At 41.1% G+C, this 16,769-nt stretch overlaps 1 protein-coding gene across 1 annotated transcript in view; it reads left to right on the plus strand.

Moving 5' to 3' along the window:
• The first annotated feature begins 5,915 nt into the window (after positions 1 to 5,915).
• The window catches only part of LOC115480979 (solute carrier family 22 member 6-B-like), a 28,250-nt gene continuing 17,396 nt past the window's right edge, over positions 5,916 to 16,769 (plus strand). The window contains exons 1-5 of the mRNA XM_030219964.1: positions 5,916 to 6,299; positions 13,856 to 13,959; positions 14,130 to 14,284; positions 15,069 to 15,237; positions 16,626 to 16,749. Coding sequence (XP_030075824.1) covers positions 5,916 to 6,299; positions 13,856 to 13,959; positions 14,130 to 14,284; positions 15,069 to 15,237; positions 16,626 to 16,749 — 936 coding nt within the window. The remainder of the gene's footprint in view (positions 6,300 to 13,855; positions 13,960 to 14,129; positions 14,285 to 15,068; positions 15,238 to 16,625; positions 16,750 to 16,769) is intronic.

The following is a 16,769-nucleotide window of genomic DNA, read 5'->3' on the forward strand; positions in this document are numbered from 1 at the left end:
AATGTAGCTATGCTCAAGGCTGTAAACAGCTGGGAAACCCTGATATAAAGGATGTCACCTTCCTGCTTGAAATATTTGCAAGGACTAAAGTGATGGTTATTTTCTCTGGCATTTGGATGAGTTTGCCTGCCTTCAGGCTATTGACTATGTTAGTATATTTTTAAAGATTATTTTGTATGCTTTAGAAATTGTTTTATTTTTGTTTATTGTTTCAGAATATTCTTAGGATTCATTTTTTATATGAATTGATGTTATGTGTATCTGTTATTTGATTGTAAGCTTCTGTGCTGTTTTATTTGAAGGGCGGTTTGTTAATGATATCATTGGATTGAATTAGGTGGTGAGAGATTGAGAGGCAGGGAGAAATGTTCAACTTTACAGTCTCCTTGTTCAACAAGAATGATATGATATCTCTTAAGGGTGTCTCTCATAGCAGCTTAGTAACTTTAGGGAAGGAAGAGTGGTGCAGTGGATAGAGTTTTAGGAGAAATTCTTAAGACATGAGTTTTAATGCCCTGCTCTGCTCTCTCTGTGTGACATTGGGACTAAGTCACAAATCTACCTTTGCCTCAGTTCTGATTTCCAGCTCTGTCACTATCTCTCGGGCCAGTGCTCAGAACTCCTGTGGTAAGACAACAGCTCAGAAACCATGCCACTGGAACAGTGCAGAAACCTAGCTGCAAAAAGCGAAAGCAAGGGGGAATGTGCTTGGCTCCTGTGCGTATGCGCCTAGCAAACCTGAAAGTGAAGCATACATTGGCGTCTGCTTTCTGCACCTTTAAATATAAGCTTTTCAGTTTTTTTATTTTACTTAAAAGGTTTATATTTAAGTGCAGGAAACAGGCACCAATGTGTGCTTTCACTTTTGGGTTTGTTCCCACTTGCATACATTGGTCTCTCACTACCAGTGCTTAGGGGCTTGCATGGGCTTCCTTCTGCTTCCAAATTATATAAAACCCAGCAGATTTTAAAGAAAGAATCATACGAAGTCCTGTCTTCAAACACTTTAATGCCTGCTCCTAGCTGGCGTTATTTTTTCAGCGGTAGGGTGGCTTTGTTTTGTACACTGTTCTCTGAGCATTGAGAGGGAACAGGAAATGACCTCATTAACATCCATTTGACTACAGTACCGTGCTATTTGTACTAATCTTTGGCGTGCAAGTTGTCTCCCGTGCTAGGGCCTCTGAGTATTCTGTGCTCACTAATGCGAGCACTAATTGCCTCTAGCATCCATGTTTGGTTCTGAGCATCGGCCCATCTGTTAGGGATTGTTCATCTTTGCTTTAGAGATATTCAATCTAATTTCCAGATCCGTGGGTGAGGTTTAGTAGATCTGCCAGTGGCAGAACATTTCTAGAGCAAGCAGGTAAGTTTGGTGAGCTCACTGGGGCTAGGTGAGATACGTAAAGGGCAATTCCATAAACCAAGCGCTCACACTTACACTCACGCTATGCATGTAAATGTTTAGAATAATGATACAGAATGCATATGTGCACACATATGTCCATAAATGTCAATATTCTAAGTGCAAATAACCACTTAGGGCCAGATTCTATATATGACTCCTGAAAAATCTGCGCAGAAAAAAAATTACACCTAAGTGTATTCTCTAAAGTACGTCTAAATTTTATAGAATAGACTTAAATTTCTGTGTGGTATATAGAATATGCTGAGTGGCTCCCCACGCAACTAAATGTGGTCACATCCATTTAAGCCACGTTTTACTTGGTGTAAATCCTGACACCTAAATTAGGCACAGATCGGATGTATTCTATAATAATGTGCATAGATTTTAGAAATGCCCATGACCCATCCATGGCCACACCCACTTTTCAAATACGTGACTTAGAATTTAGGCGCACCATGTTATAGAATACAGCATGTTATAGAATACACTTACTCCCTGTTTACTAAGTTACGCACTCAATCTGCAGCCCCTCATTACCTCTCTACCCTAATCTCCCCTTATGCTCCTACCCAAAACCTCTGCTCACAAGACAAATCCCTCCTCTCTGTACCCTTCTCCATCACTGCCAATTCCAGGCTCCGCCCTTTCTGCCTCGCCTCTCCCTATGCGTGGAATAAACTTCCTGAGCCCATACGCCAAGCCCCCTCCCTGCCCATCTTCAAATCCTTGCTCAAAGCCCACCTCTTCAATGTCGCCTTCGGCACCTAACCATTATACCTCTATTCAGGAAATCTAGACTGCCCCAATTTGATTGTCTGCACATTTTGTCCATTAGATTGTAAGCTCCTTTGAGCAGGGACTGTCCTTCTTTGTTAAACTGTACAGCACTGCGTAATCCTAGTAGCGCTTTAGAAATGTTAAGTAGTAGTAGTTATGCTAACGGCTGCTGTGCGCTAATGCTGACACAGCCCAATAGGCTCCCGGCAGTCGCTAGCACGTCTTAGTAAACAGGGGGATTAGCGAGTTGTGCATTTAAATCTCAATTAATACTAATTAGTGCTGATAATTGCTTGTTAACATCCAATTAACAGCATTGATTAGCTAGTTAACCAATTAAGTTATGTGCACTGATATAGAATACACTTTAGTTTCCGTGCAGATTTTCAGGCGCCATATATAGAATCCGGGGGTTAATTTACATAACAGATATTTGCAAGGAGGGTGTACACAGTACACTGTAAGTTATGAGCATCCTGACACTCTATGGCTGGCGTCAGTATAGGTGCCTACATGTTAGGTGTGCAAATACTGGGTTATGCTTGTATTCTATAATGGAGTCTAGGCAATGTGGTTTTGTATTATAGCATTATTATAGTATAATACATTATAGAGTAAGGCTTATACCGTGTGGCCTCAGGGCACTTAAATGGTGGCTCCTAGTTATAGCAACAAGAGAAGTGAAGCAAAAAAAAAAAAGGCAGGATTTGTTGAATGCACAGGAAGCGTTTAATTCACTCATAAAATCCAACTAAATAAAGACATGTAGAGGTGACTCAACACAGCCGTGTTTCGGCATATGTGCCTGCATCAGGAGTCCTTCTTTATAAACAGCAAAACAAAATCATTGGTATATATGCAGATAAATCAAAACTGAATATGTGCCGCTGAAGAGGCACAAACACGGAAACAAAGGTTTGAGCGTGGATCTTTATAGAACTGTGTCTAATATGTGCAAATCTACATTAAAGCTTAATGGCTTGTTAACTAATTTATTTGCCCGAAGGTCTCAGGATCACGTGCTATTAAGGCCACCATTTATAAAATCCAAGGGATAATGTGTACATAAATGTGAGCACCTGGTTTATAGAATTGCACTTTTAAGTGGTAATTCTATAATGAAGACATCTACATGTAGGCACCAGATACATGTGTAAGCACATTGTGAAAATGAGGCTTCTGCTCCCACTCTCCAGCAGGCCTCACTGGCCTGTGGCCTTTGAACAGCATTCAGAACAGTCTGTTCCCAGCATCCTGAGCAATCCAACCTCAAGCTCCTGGGCCCCTTTCTCACTCAGGGTGAGCTGGTTCTCAGTATGCAAATTGAATGCAGATTAGCATGTTATCCTTTCACGCTCAGGGTGACCTGGTTCTCCAGAGGCAAAATTAAACAGGTCTTACCAACAGCATATTCAGGCAATTCTTTATTCCAGTCCCTGGGCACAGTTCTTCTAGCTTAAATACTTTATACATTTACAAATCTTCATACTGAGCCTCCCCACACAGATTCCTGGGCTCAGCATTAACCTAAATACTTTGGGGACTTCTAACCCCAGGCTTTGCAGCCTGCTTCTCAGTACTGGGACACACAGCCCTACTTCTTCTTTGGACACCCAGTCCTTTCATTCTTTAGACTCACAGTCCTTTCTTTGAACACACAGTTCCTATAAGTACTGAGGCTACACAGTCCAACACTAATGCTTTAGGGACTTCTTACCCCAGCCTGTTTTTCTTCCTTGAGCACACAGTCCACCACAAGTCCATAGGGTTTAGCCAGTTCTTTCCAGGGGGATTCTCTTTCTTCAGCTACCAGCTCTCTTCTCTCCCTTTCACAACTCAGGTGGGGTATAAAGTGGTTAATAGCTAAACAGGACCCAGCCCATAACCTCCTGCACCTGTGGACCTCCCAGGGCTCTCCCCGGTCCTAGTGACCTCCACCTATTCTCCTAGCGCCTTCTAGTGGCCTACCCCGGACATCCTGGACATTTTTAGGGGAACAGCGCCATCTAGTGGCCTGCCCCGGCTAGGACAGCCTCTTATTTATCACAACGTGCACACATATGTATGCACATATGCGTATATATGCCGAAGTTCTGCCTAAGTGCTATTCTATAAATATGTGTGTATCTTACACAGCCTATAGTTTTAGGGTGGGCATACACATAGATGGAGTTCAGCCAGAGAGTGGGCAGGACACAGTTATGCACACAACTTACAGAATGCTATAAATTATGTGTATATCTTTAGAATCCACTTAATCTAGCCCTATGGCTGACATAAGTGCTCATATGCCTAAGTTATACACACATATCTAATCTGCTATGTTAGTATTCTATAAAGGAAAGTCGGTGTCTATTTCCTTTAAAGAACAGGCTCCTGTCAGGTGCTTTCTGGTTGCCTGTTATGTACTGATTTCCAGAATGCAAGGGAAGATTCCTTAGAATCCCCAGACATTTTCCGTAGGGATGCTTGTAAATGACCACTCTGAGAATGCTCAGGAATGGTTATTCTGAAGTATCCAGCAATATCTGTTCGAGATTGTAGCTATGTAATTTCTAGAACATTTGAGTGCAGTTTCTACAACACAGCAATGGCCTTTGTAACTACCCTTTGACATCATCTGTGGACCTCATCCGACTAAATATACTGATGTACTTTTATACCACTAAGTCAGAGGACAAAAAAGAACAAGTGCAGCAATAGAGAGCCTAGAGGGCTGAGGGAATGGATACAGGAATGCAGAGTCTTGCACCCCTTGGCCATTGGTTCCATTCCAGTTCAGTGACAATGAAAAGTCATAAAACTGAAAACCATTTGCCTGGTCCTGTTCACTTTCTTCTTACAGAAGTGTCTCCATCGCCACTGGAAGTCTCAGAGAAGCCAAGAGCTAACTGTTTGTGGACACTGAGTGATCCTCCTAGGTTGAAGGGGCCTCTCCACAGCCCCTCTAGAGGGCACTGGTAGGTCTCCTTGTGTCTATCCCCCACCATATTAAGCATAACATGTAGTATATGGGATGCTGAGATTCAGAAAGGATGAAAACAGGTACCATGATGGTTCTTGCTTGCCAGTGAGCGCATACCTCAAGATAGAGGGAGATTAACATTACATGGGGACAAGAGGTTGTGAACCGTTGTTTCTGTAGTGATTTTGTCTATTAAGTGTTACCTTGTTTTATGTCATTGTTCTTACGATATATTTTGTAATGAAACTGTGAACTGTTTTGATTGGTTAATTCAGATAGGACAGAATATCAAATCTAATAAAGAAATAAAGTAGAGTGAGGAAATGGGAGGAAAAAGCAATCATTCCTTGTTACAACGCTATTATCTTACATTTTAGATCACCCAGACTCAACTATAGCATTGTGAGTGACAAGAAATTTGGCAGTTATTGGAATCTGAAAGACCATTTCTTAGGATCCTCTCAGAAAACTGAATTTTCAATGGCTGTGCCAGGGAAGACAGAGAAGAGAACATTTCAAGGAGAACAAAGACCATCAAATGATATTAGATGGCAAGAGCTTGGAAAGATGCCCCATTCTACTCTCTTGTTACAATAGACTCTTGAACTTGTTGAACATTTATGTGATGTTTGATTGATTGAGCACTTAGCATAGTCATTAATCTGCCTGCTGGAAACCAGCCCTTTGGCTTTGGCAGTTCTCTCAGCACTACTTATGTTAGATAAGGCCATACGCTATTGACTGGTCCCATTTGAGGAGTTCGTGATGGGGTTCAATGACCTGCTAGAGTCCATCGGAGGTGTGGGGTATTTCCATATCCTGCACAATATCCTAATTTTGATCCCAGTTTGCATGGTCTCATTCCATAGCTATCTGCAGAACTTTACAGCAGCAGTACCAAACCACCATTGCCGTATTCGGGTAGACACCAACCAAGCTTGTGATGCCAACCTTACAGATAAAGAACAACTGCAGGTTTACATCCCTATAAACAAAGAAGGGAAGTCCAAGAAGTGCCATCAGTTCCAGGTGGCTCAATGTCATATCCTCAATGCCACAGTCAGCAACATTACAGATTTGGACACAGAGCCTTGCACAGATGGGTGGACCTACGACCAGAGCCAATTTGTTTCCACCATCATTTCAGAGGTAAGATGAACCACTGAGCTCTTCCATTCAGATAATAATGAACACTGTCAATGAGGTGTCTTTGGCAACTTTCATTAGCAAAGGCACTTCCTAGTAATCTAGACTGGCCATTTTTGGTGACAGGATGCTGGGCTTGATGGATCTTTGATCTGATCAAGCGCTTGTGTTTTGCACACTGGTTTTGCTGATAGGGTCGCAGATCCTTTCTGTACCAGAGGAGCATATATCCATATTTTCTGAAATCCTTTTTCTCCATCTTAATTTTATATTGGTAAACGGTAGTTTGAAGTGATAGCTGCCACTCTGAATGCAAGTTAAATCCTACAACAGAAGTTTTATGTTTTACCTGAGTAGGTTTCTACAGCCTTCAGTGTACTGCTGCTTGATCACCAGTTTTCAAATAGCCCCTTTACCCTTATTATTATGGGGTGGTGCTTTTTAAGTGATCATGATTACTGTGGGGAGACAAGGGTTCTAAAGGTTAATTGGGAAGAAGAAGGGTACAAATCTTGAAAGTTTGCTTAGGGCACCTAATATTCTTGCACTGGCCCTAATGACAGACACACTTAGATACTGATGGGGCAATTCCATAACAAGTACCTATATGGAGAGCACGGCACCCAGTCATAATAGCCCTGATAAAATAGCCCAGACAAAAAAGCCCTGACAAAACAGCCTTGTAACAAAATAACCCTTGACATTTCACACCCGAACAAAATAGCCCTTGACAAAATGGCCCCTCCCACAAAACAACCCTTGACAAAATAGCCCCTACACAAAACAGCCCCCTAAGAAAAAATAACACATCACAAAAAATATAATAAACTACAACTGAAATCTTCACTGATGTGGACTCCTACCAGTATTCAATTACATAAAGCATATATAAATAAACAAAATTCTATAGCTACAAACTGGTATTCATGATCTGTTCTGCTATTTGAGGAAGCTATTCTTCCATCACCATGCTAATTAAAAACAAAACAATATTGTCATCATTTTCATAGTCTTACCAACCTTATCCTGTTTGGCAAGGTAAGATTATTAGGAAAAAAATGCAGTCCCAGATTATGGGTAGCCTGATCGGGCCTTTTTGTCGGGGGGCTAACTTGTCAAAAGGAAGACTTAGCTGCATCTAATAAATATTTTTTTCTTTTTTCATGTTCAAATTCAGTTCCAAACAGCAGAACAAAGTTCTTGAAAAATGTACATATTTATTATCACAAAATCCAATATATATCCTTGACTTTAATAAACATGTTCCAACTCTGTAGAAATGCTTTAAAACACTCCAAATTAGTAATCCTTCATCAAATTGTTTTCATACTGTGCAACGCAGGGACACCTCCACCAACATGCGACATGTTTCGCAAATTGCTGCCTCAGGGTGTGGTCTATCAAAATGAAAAAATAAAATCACAAATTAGAGAAGTATCTACATTTTCCAAGAATTTTGTTAAGCTGTTTGGAACTGAATTTGAAAAAAGAAAAATATATTTATTAGATACAGCTGGGTCTTCCTTTTTTGCATATTCAGTATCCCCGCTGATGTATTTTGACCATTTAAATTGATTTATTGCGTAAGAGCAATTAAACAGATTTTCAGAATTTATGTGCACACATGCACACAAATAATGGGTATTCTAATCATTTATATGCATACATTGCACCTAAATTTAAACAAGGTGCACCCACCAGAGGTGGAGGGACCCTCTGAACTTACGTAACAGTAGTGCAGCAAAGGGAAGAGTAGGATGATCTGGCTCTTTCAATAACCCAGGAAGACGTATGTAGTTACAAAGTCTTTATTAATGAGCATCAAATGACACGGCAGCCGTGTTTCGATGCCTATGCGCCTGCCTCAGGAGTTTTATAATGTTCCAAAAAGATTTAAAAGAAAACAAATTTTCTTGTATGATAAAGTACTTTTGCCGTTGCAGGCTTTGGAAGTATCCATTTTGACTGATTTGGATTGTATTGTATTGTATTTGTTTCATTTGTATCCAACAATAGAATAAGCGGATCTGATCAAAACAGATATGCAGAAAAATAAATGGGGGAAAGACCTAAGACAGGTGATAATCAGCCAAATTGGTGGAATTGCTTTTGAAAGATCACCGTATATCAATCATTGGTCTTGGCCCAACCTCCTTCCGTGGTGCGAACAAAATTTTTGTAATTTTTTGTGATGAATATACTCAATTTACTAAATTCACTGTGTTCAAGGAACACAAAAACTGAGTATGACACTGCTTTAAGTTAAGTAGGTTTTGTGTTCCTTGAACACAGTGAATTTAGTAAATTGAGTATATTCATCACAAAAAATTACAAAAATTTTGTTCGCACCACGGGAGGAGGTTGGGCCAAGACCAATGATTGATATACGGTGATCTTTCAAAAGCAATTCCAGCAATTTGGCTGATTATCACCTGTCTGAGGTCTTCCCCCCCCCCCTCCATTTATTTTTCTGCATATCTGTTTTGATCAGATCCGCTTATTCTATTGTTGTATAACATAATTTAAAGCGGTATTCCCCCCCCCCTTTGCGTTTCATTTGTATCCCACATTTTCCCACCTATTTGCAGGCTCAATGTGGCTTACATAGTACCGTAGAGGTGTTTGCCAATTTCGGTATGAACAAATGCAAAGTGATATTATATATAACATCCCATTACTTTATCATACAAGAAAATTTGTTTTCTTTTAAACCTTTTTGGAACATCATAAGACTCCTGAGGCAGGCGCATAGGCGTCGAAACACGGCTGCCGTGTTGAGTCATTTGATGCTCATTAATAAAGACTTTGTAATTAAATACGTCTCCCTGGGTTATTGAAAGAGTCAGATCATCCTACTCCTCCCTTTACTGCCTAAATTTAAACACCATCTTTATAGAATTAGCCTGTGAGGGGATAATTATATAAAGTCTGTGGAAACTTATGTGCGTATGGCTAAAATACCAATTGGCTTAATTGTAAATGCCTTGTCAAGAAGGCATGTACTTTGCCAACATTATTCCCTCTAAGCTGAGTGGGTGCCCTCCAACTGCTTTGCTACCAGTAGGGAGTGGTGCTTCAATATTGTGTTTTTAGTCTTGAGGGACAGGCAAATTCCCTGAGTCCTGTAGAACTTGCCTGTCTCTCACTATTGAAAATGTGATAGTGAAACAACTCCCCCCACTGGCAGAACTGTAGATGGAGGACTCCTGCTCAGCTTAGAGGGAACAGTGTGCCAATAGGCATAGTCGAGTGCAAGTTCTGGGCAGAGCATGGCAGAGTTCTGAAGTATGCATGTTAATCAATGTATATACTTGTGAATTGTATGTACAGACATTTACATCTGCTCTCAAGCAGGTTACATGTCCATGTCTGCATTCAAGGTGCAATTTCTGCCATATATGCTGCTATTTTATAAAGGCACATACGTATCTGTTTGTTTTTATAAAATAGAAGCTAAATTGGCAGCTACTTGACCTCTAGGCGACACGTTATAAAATTACCCTCTGAGAGGGTTATTGTGGAACTAACTTTCAAATATGGATAAAATTAATCTGTACTGGAAACTTTCCTCAGATTGACATTATCATGATAATATCATGATTAGTCCAACTTTATAGAGATGTATTATTAATTCAACAGTTCATTTCAGCCCATATCACTGAGTATTACTTCATAGATGTCCTGATTATTTCATGTCATACACAGGGCCCGTGCAAGGGCATTGGGTGCCTCAGGTGAACTTTCAGTCTTACACACACTCTCCCCTGCTTGGATCTCTTTCAGGGAGAGAAAACTAACAACTTATAGCAGCAGCTTCAGAGAGCATTTTCCATCTCACAGATAGGCTGCAGAGAATACCTTCTCCTGCTTTAGACTTAGTCCCACCCACCCTACCCCTCTACCCACCCACCCCTAGAGTGACATGTCTTATATAACCTCCCTATCAACCCACTCATTACTTTTACCTCACCCATTTCTATTCTTCTATCACCTTCTCCCACTACTCCAACCAGAGTTACACCTAATCTCACTGACCACCCTTCAACATCTTCAGTCCTTCTGTGACTGTTCTCTTGTGCTTGACTGCTTAAATATTTTAAATTTATATGCTTTACTTTTTGTCTATTAGATTGTAAGCTCTTTGAGCAGGGACTGTCTTCTGTGTTTGTACAGCGCTGCGTACACTTTGTAGCGCTCTAGAAATGTTAAATAGTAGTAGTAATTAACTTTCAGGCCTCTAATCTGCACCTCCCCAAGATATCATGCTCTTAATTATTAAACTTTGGTGTGTAATTGTATGTAATCCCCCACACACAAATAATGAGGGCAATTTCCAAAAGCCATTTATTTACCCAGGTAATGGGCTATTTGAAAATTGGCCATCCTTCCTGTAGGTAAAAGCTCACTTTGCTGGCTCTTTTGGGTTTTTCGGTTGTCAAGATCTGTTTTTTTTTCTTTGACTGTATCTGCTTTTTGCCATCTCCTAGAAGCTTCTGCCCTAGGTGACCATCTAGTTCTACATTAGTTGTTGAGTGGCTGTGCTTATAAATATCCCAAAATGTTTCCACAGCAGACACAGGGAAACCTCTGATTGTAGGAAGATTCCCAGTCTGAAGTCAGTGGCTATATATCTGTAGATTAGTCACTGTTAACATTTGCAATTAACAAGTAAACATTAACGACGATTAAAATTATTAATACTTTTAACGCTGACCACTGTGACCTGAACTTAACATACACCACCTTCCCAAAGACCATTCCATCCCACTATAGACCCCCCCAGGTCACCTTAAGGATGCCCCAGTGATCTAAAATACGACAGGCAGGAGCAATCACTAGTCACTCCTGCCTATGCTGGCTCTGGATTCAAAATCACAGCTACCACCTGTAGGGGTGTACTGCTATGGATTTACAGCCTGTCTCACTGACACAGACTACTCAATAATTACCGTGGATTCTTTTGGATTCGTTTTAGATAAATGAAACTTTTATTAGAGGTGCTAAAATCTACAATGATTAAGATATATATAATGATTAGCTATATAAACATTTATTACATCACTGGTCTCTACATCTAAGCAATGCTAAGAGTTCTTAGACCAGGAAAGGAAGCAATAATACATTATATACATACAACATCACTGGTCCTTACATCATCCAGGCTCTTAACATCAGCTGGGGGGGGCCGGTTCACAGCAAGAGCCAGGAGCTTCTTTGACCAGGAACAGATCCTCTGCGCAGTGCATCCACTCATAGATAAGCCCCCACTCTGCTGTAATAAACCCCCCTTTTTATTAGGCTTAGAGCTCACGTTCAGAGCTAAGGAACATTACAGAATGCTTTTCTGTTTAGATAAACAAGCCATACTGTGGGAACGTAGTCACATGTTTTCCAAGTCCAGGTGGCCAGGCTGAACTTCCGAAAACAAGCACCATCCTACCAAATTAATTAGTGCTGTGTCTTATCTTCCACATTCCAACTTGTTTTTGTATTTACAAGGAAAGTTACTTTTGGTCAAAGACAGAAGATTTCAGAGTTCATTATCGATCAAAGAAGGATTGAAAAGCAATCCATTAAATCTTCCATTACAAGGGGGAACTTGTGTGTGTGTGTGGGGGGGGGGGGGGGGGGGGAGATGCTCAATTCAGGTCAGAATTAATGGCATTAATAATTCAGGGCTTCTTTTACAAAGCCGCACTAGCAATTCCTGTGTGGCAAATGAGAGGGAGCCCATAGGAATTGAATGGGCTTTCTTTCATTTGCTGTATCAAGAATTGGTACTGCGGCTTTGTAAAAGACCTCCTTAAATTGCTATTAATGTGTATGTGTTAATCACAAATGTTAATAGTGATTAATCGATAGTACTAATATGCGTGTATACATATATATATATATATTACACACACATACATACAATCCAGCTAACATGGAGTCAGCCACTTTTTTTTTTTTACTCGTCATTATCTTTAAACAGTGGCATTTCATATTACTGTCTATGTATACTTATTGATTTAAACTGCAAAGAAGTCATAATGAAAGGTAAACAGCTAATTTTCCCAGCTTATGCTGAAGTCAGACACATTAATTTTATTATCACTCATGCTTCTTCTAAAATACTAGGTAATAGCCTAAGTCAACGTGTTTTCCATTAAGCCCAGTGTGACAAAACAGTGGGTTTTTAAGCCTGTAAAACTGTATTTATTTATTTGCTGCACTTGTATCCCACATTTTCCCACCTATTTGCAGGCTCAATGTTGCTTTATTTCTTGAAGTGTATTTCTCTAGTTTGGACAGCAGGTAGTGCATGTTTATGTTTAAACTTGTTACAGAGAACTGACTGTGCCCTCTTTAGTTAACATAGATAAGAAGTAACATGCAGTAACATGGCCAACTATATTTAAAACTTGTTGTTCTGGGCTCTGATTGGCCCAGGAGCTCAAAATTCAGCTAGGATGTATTGGCTTTTTCTCCAGTCTCAGCTTGGAAGTAGAGAGAGAAAGACTTCTTTACTGAGACCCTGTTAGCAGTTATATTTCATAACCTGTGAGCAGCTATATTTCCTGTACTTCCCAGGTACTATTTGGATAGTAAACAAATGTTTATTTAGTTTCATAATTGATCCATATTCAGTTACCTGTTATTATGTGCTATTTTTGTTCCATCTATTTTTGTGGTTCACTGTTCAATAATTTTTCATGACAATAAACATTTTTAGTTTATTGCCTCTGCTTGTCTGGACTGACTAAGAATCCTGGTGTTTGTGTGTTGGATATGTGAGTGCTTTCTGGGAACTGTGGGACCACTGGGAGTATGGCCCCCAGTAACCTAGAAATCACTGGGGATATTGAGAGTGGGAGACTTGCCCAGAGGTGGTTGGGACACAGTCAGTGGGAGGAGCGTGCTAGTGTAGAGCACAAGCTGCAGGTGCAGGTAGACCTGAGCTGTGCTGGGGATAGACCCTCTAAGTGGCCATGGGGTAGCCCCAGGTGGGTGGCTAGGTGTTTCATGACATCCAGTGATTCCTCTGTATAACACCTGGCTTGGGAACCAAAGTGAGAATCATCAAATGTCTCATCATGGCAGGATATAACTGGCATAAAAAAACCCTGCCTGGGATTTCTTTTGCAGGGACTGAGCTGCTTTGTACTATACAATAAAATTTAATTATGGATATTATATTATCTATACACATGGAATTTGTGCATAGGTATATTGAATCCCTGCCCAAAAGAGCTTATAACCTCAGTAGGTACCTGATAGGAAAATGAAGTGTTTCACTCCCTAGGTCACACAGAAGGAGTCTGTGACATTTTCAATGATTAGACTTCAGGCACAGGTAAATAAATTAAATTATCCACAGTCTCACACGCAGAGTTGATAACAGAACAAGGGATTAGAGCTGAAGCACAGACATACTCCTAAGCATGCAGAGTTAGTGACAGAAGTAGGATTTGAACTCTGGTTTACCATGAAGTAGATGGTGCTGTAAACAGTATTTTCATTTTACTTCACATCAGACTTTGTAGTAATGGCCTTTGGCTGTCTTTACTCTCTTGCAGTGGGACCTGGTGTGCAACCAGCAGGTGCTGAAGCAGGTTGCACAGTCAATATATATGGCAGGGGTGCTGGTGGGATCCGGGCTCTTCGGATGGCTCTCAGACAGGTAAGTAGCAAGAGCTGGCTGAGGATGTAAAACCCAGATGGGCTTAGATTGTTTTCTCTGACCTGGAGTCACCTGATCACCCTGCTTCAGAAAAAAATATACAACCAATCTTGTTTCTAGATTTTCTTGCTGACCAGTTTGATTTCTTTCTTTGTGTCTGCTGTGTGCAGGTTTGGACGTAGGCGTATGCTCATCTGGACCCATCTGCAGGTGGCAGTAGCTGGCACCCTGGTTGCATTCCTTCCCACATTCAGTTGTTATTGTGTCTTCCGCTTCCTAAGTGGAATGGGAACATCGGGCATCTGCATAATCTCTCTCTCCTTGAGTGAGTATTAGTAACTCACCAGCATCAGAGACTGTGCTGAAGGGCTGAATGTTCCCTATAACATGTCCTACCATAAAAAGGCAGGGACTGTGCTGAAGGGCCAAGTATTGCTCTAACACATCCTGCCCTGAGAAAACAGGGACTGTTCAGAAAGGTTGAATATTTCTGTAATACATCATGCCATGAAACAGCAGGGACTCAGTAAAAATATTGAGTCTCATATACAATTGTGACATAAGAAATACCCACATGCCTCCTTTTGATTCTTTAAAATCAATGATCAGCCCATAAAGGGATTCATTTTGGGGCTCGGCAGCGCGCTAATGATAAAGAAACCCTTTAGACTGAGATGCCCGAAATGTTATTTTTCTCAGCAAAGGTACAGCCCTAGATACTCTGACTTGCTCCCATTAGACCAGAATGTGTGAGGAGAGGCAGAAGATATTATACCAGTGGTTCTCAAACCTAGACCTGGAGGCACCCCAGGCAGTCAGGTTTTCAGAATACCCACAATGAATATTTATGAGAGAGATTTGCATGCACTACCTCCAGTGCATACAAATTTCCTGGCTGGGGTGCCTCCAGGACCAGGTTTGGGAACCACTGTACTACACAATGCTGCAACAGCAGGGGCAGACAAAGAGAGCAGAATGCTCTAGGCTGCCACCTTGTGGCTGGAGTTTGACTTTTCTATGCTGGGCTGCATAACATCCTTAATGGGCCCTTCAGTTAGGCAGCACTTTTGGCTTTCCACTCTGATGGCTTTCCACTTTTCTCCTTGCAGTTCTGGAGTGGATCCCAACTCAGGGCCGTACACTAGCTGGGAACTGCTATGGGTATTTTGCAGCCAGTGGGCAGATGATCTTGGCTGGCCTGGCTTACGGTCTCCGGAACTGGCGCTGGTTGCAGTTTGCAGCATGTGCTCCATTTTTCCTTTTCTTCCTGTATTCCTGGTGAGTCATTCACAGCACACTAGTTAGGACACGGACCTAGACCAAACTGGAGTTCCTTCATAAAGTTCTGGTAGATATTGCATTCCCTATAGAAGTACTTCTATGCAGGGCAGACAGCAGCATGGGTACACTTTCAACTGATGTCACAACCCCTGTATAATATCCATCTCCCATTTCCTGAGGAAATGTTTCCTGTGTCATATTACACTTTCTGAGGAAATGCTTCTTGAATCTTGTGTGAGGCTTCATGCTCATTTGGATTCAGATCTGCCCTCTTTGAGTTATGGTTTATTAGGCTTAATATACTACCTTTCCAAAGTACCAAGCTGGTTTACAAACTACAACTTAAAAACAGAACCAAGGAAAGGAAAGATTTTTCTATTTTATATCTCTCTGTTCAGCCTTGGCAGAGACAATCCTTAGTCAAGGTCTACAGGCTGTGATTTTCTCTCACACTCTTAAGTCCAATCACGAGTTGGTACCGTTAAGGATGACTCAGACCTCAGACTTCTTTCCTGACCTCGCACACTGTGATGAAGGCTCACTCATTTCTCTCATCACTGACCTCATACAGTAGATTGGAGCCTCACTCATACTTGCCATCACTGACCTCACACACTGTGATGGAGTCTTACTCATTGCTCTCATCACTCTCACCCCCCTACCGCCCCTGCTCATAGACTGTAAATGCTGCCTCTGTAGCATCACCAGCCCTGGTCAGTACAGAGAGCAGAAACTGAGCTAGGCACTGAACTTAGATGTTCTGGATACAGTGTTCAGCACTGCCATTGAGCCACTAAGCCAGCCTATGTCACATCTCTCTAAGAAAACATTTTGTGATTGAAATGCTGGGAGTTATTGGGTTGGTGTTTCTCACTGGGTAGAGTGCACAGTTCAGTCTTCTTTGCTCCTATAATGAAAGACATTTATTTACTGTGGTCCTGTTAACAGTAAACATCATTCAATACAATATATTCTGCTGGCTAGAGAGGCCACTCCAAACTCTCAGTCTTTTTAGTCTACAGGTCACATCATCATAGACAAATCATCTAACAGCAGCTGCATTCCTGGCCAACCAATTAGAAAGCTAACCTGCAGAACAGCTGTATTCCCATTAATTGGTGTTCTTCTTCCATGGCTCTTTTTAGGACCTAACACTTTTAATTTTTCCCAAATTCCAAAAAAGTCAAAATGTATTATCTGTTCCACTAGTTGGAGGAACTGTCCAGACCATGGTGAATGAATAGCTATCAATCATGATAGCGCAAGTTCTGTGTGATCCTTTCAATTTGGGTGCTAAACATTTGGTCAAACCACTGCAAAAATACACTTCAACATACCCTAAATAGGTTTATTGGTCAATTGTGTGGTTTTTTTTCTGTTAACAGGCTCTTACTGGAATCAGCCCGCTGGCTCATCCTCAAGGGGAAACATGACCTGGCGCTCAGGAACCTGAAGATAGCAGCGTGGGTGAATGGGAAAAAAGAAGAAGGTGAAAAGATAACCATAGAGGTAAAAATGAAAGATTAACA

This window comes from Microcaecilia unicolor, chromosome 11 (genome assembly GCF_901765095.1).
Source record: "Microcaecilia unicolor chromosome 11, aMicUni1.1, whole genome shotgun sequence".
Classification (NCBI taxonomy): domain Eukaryota; kingdom Metazoa; phylum Chordata; class Amphibia; order Gymnophiona; family Siphonopidae; genus Microcaecilia; species Microcaecilia unicolor.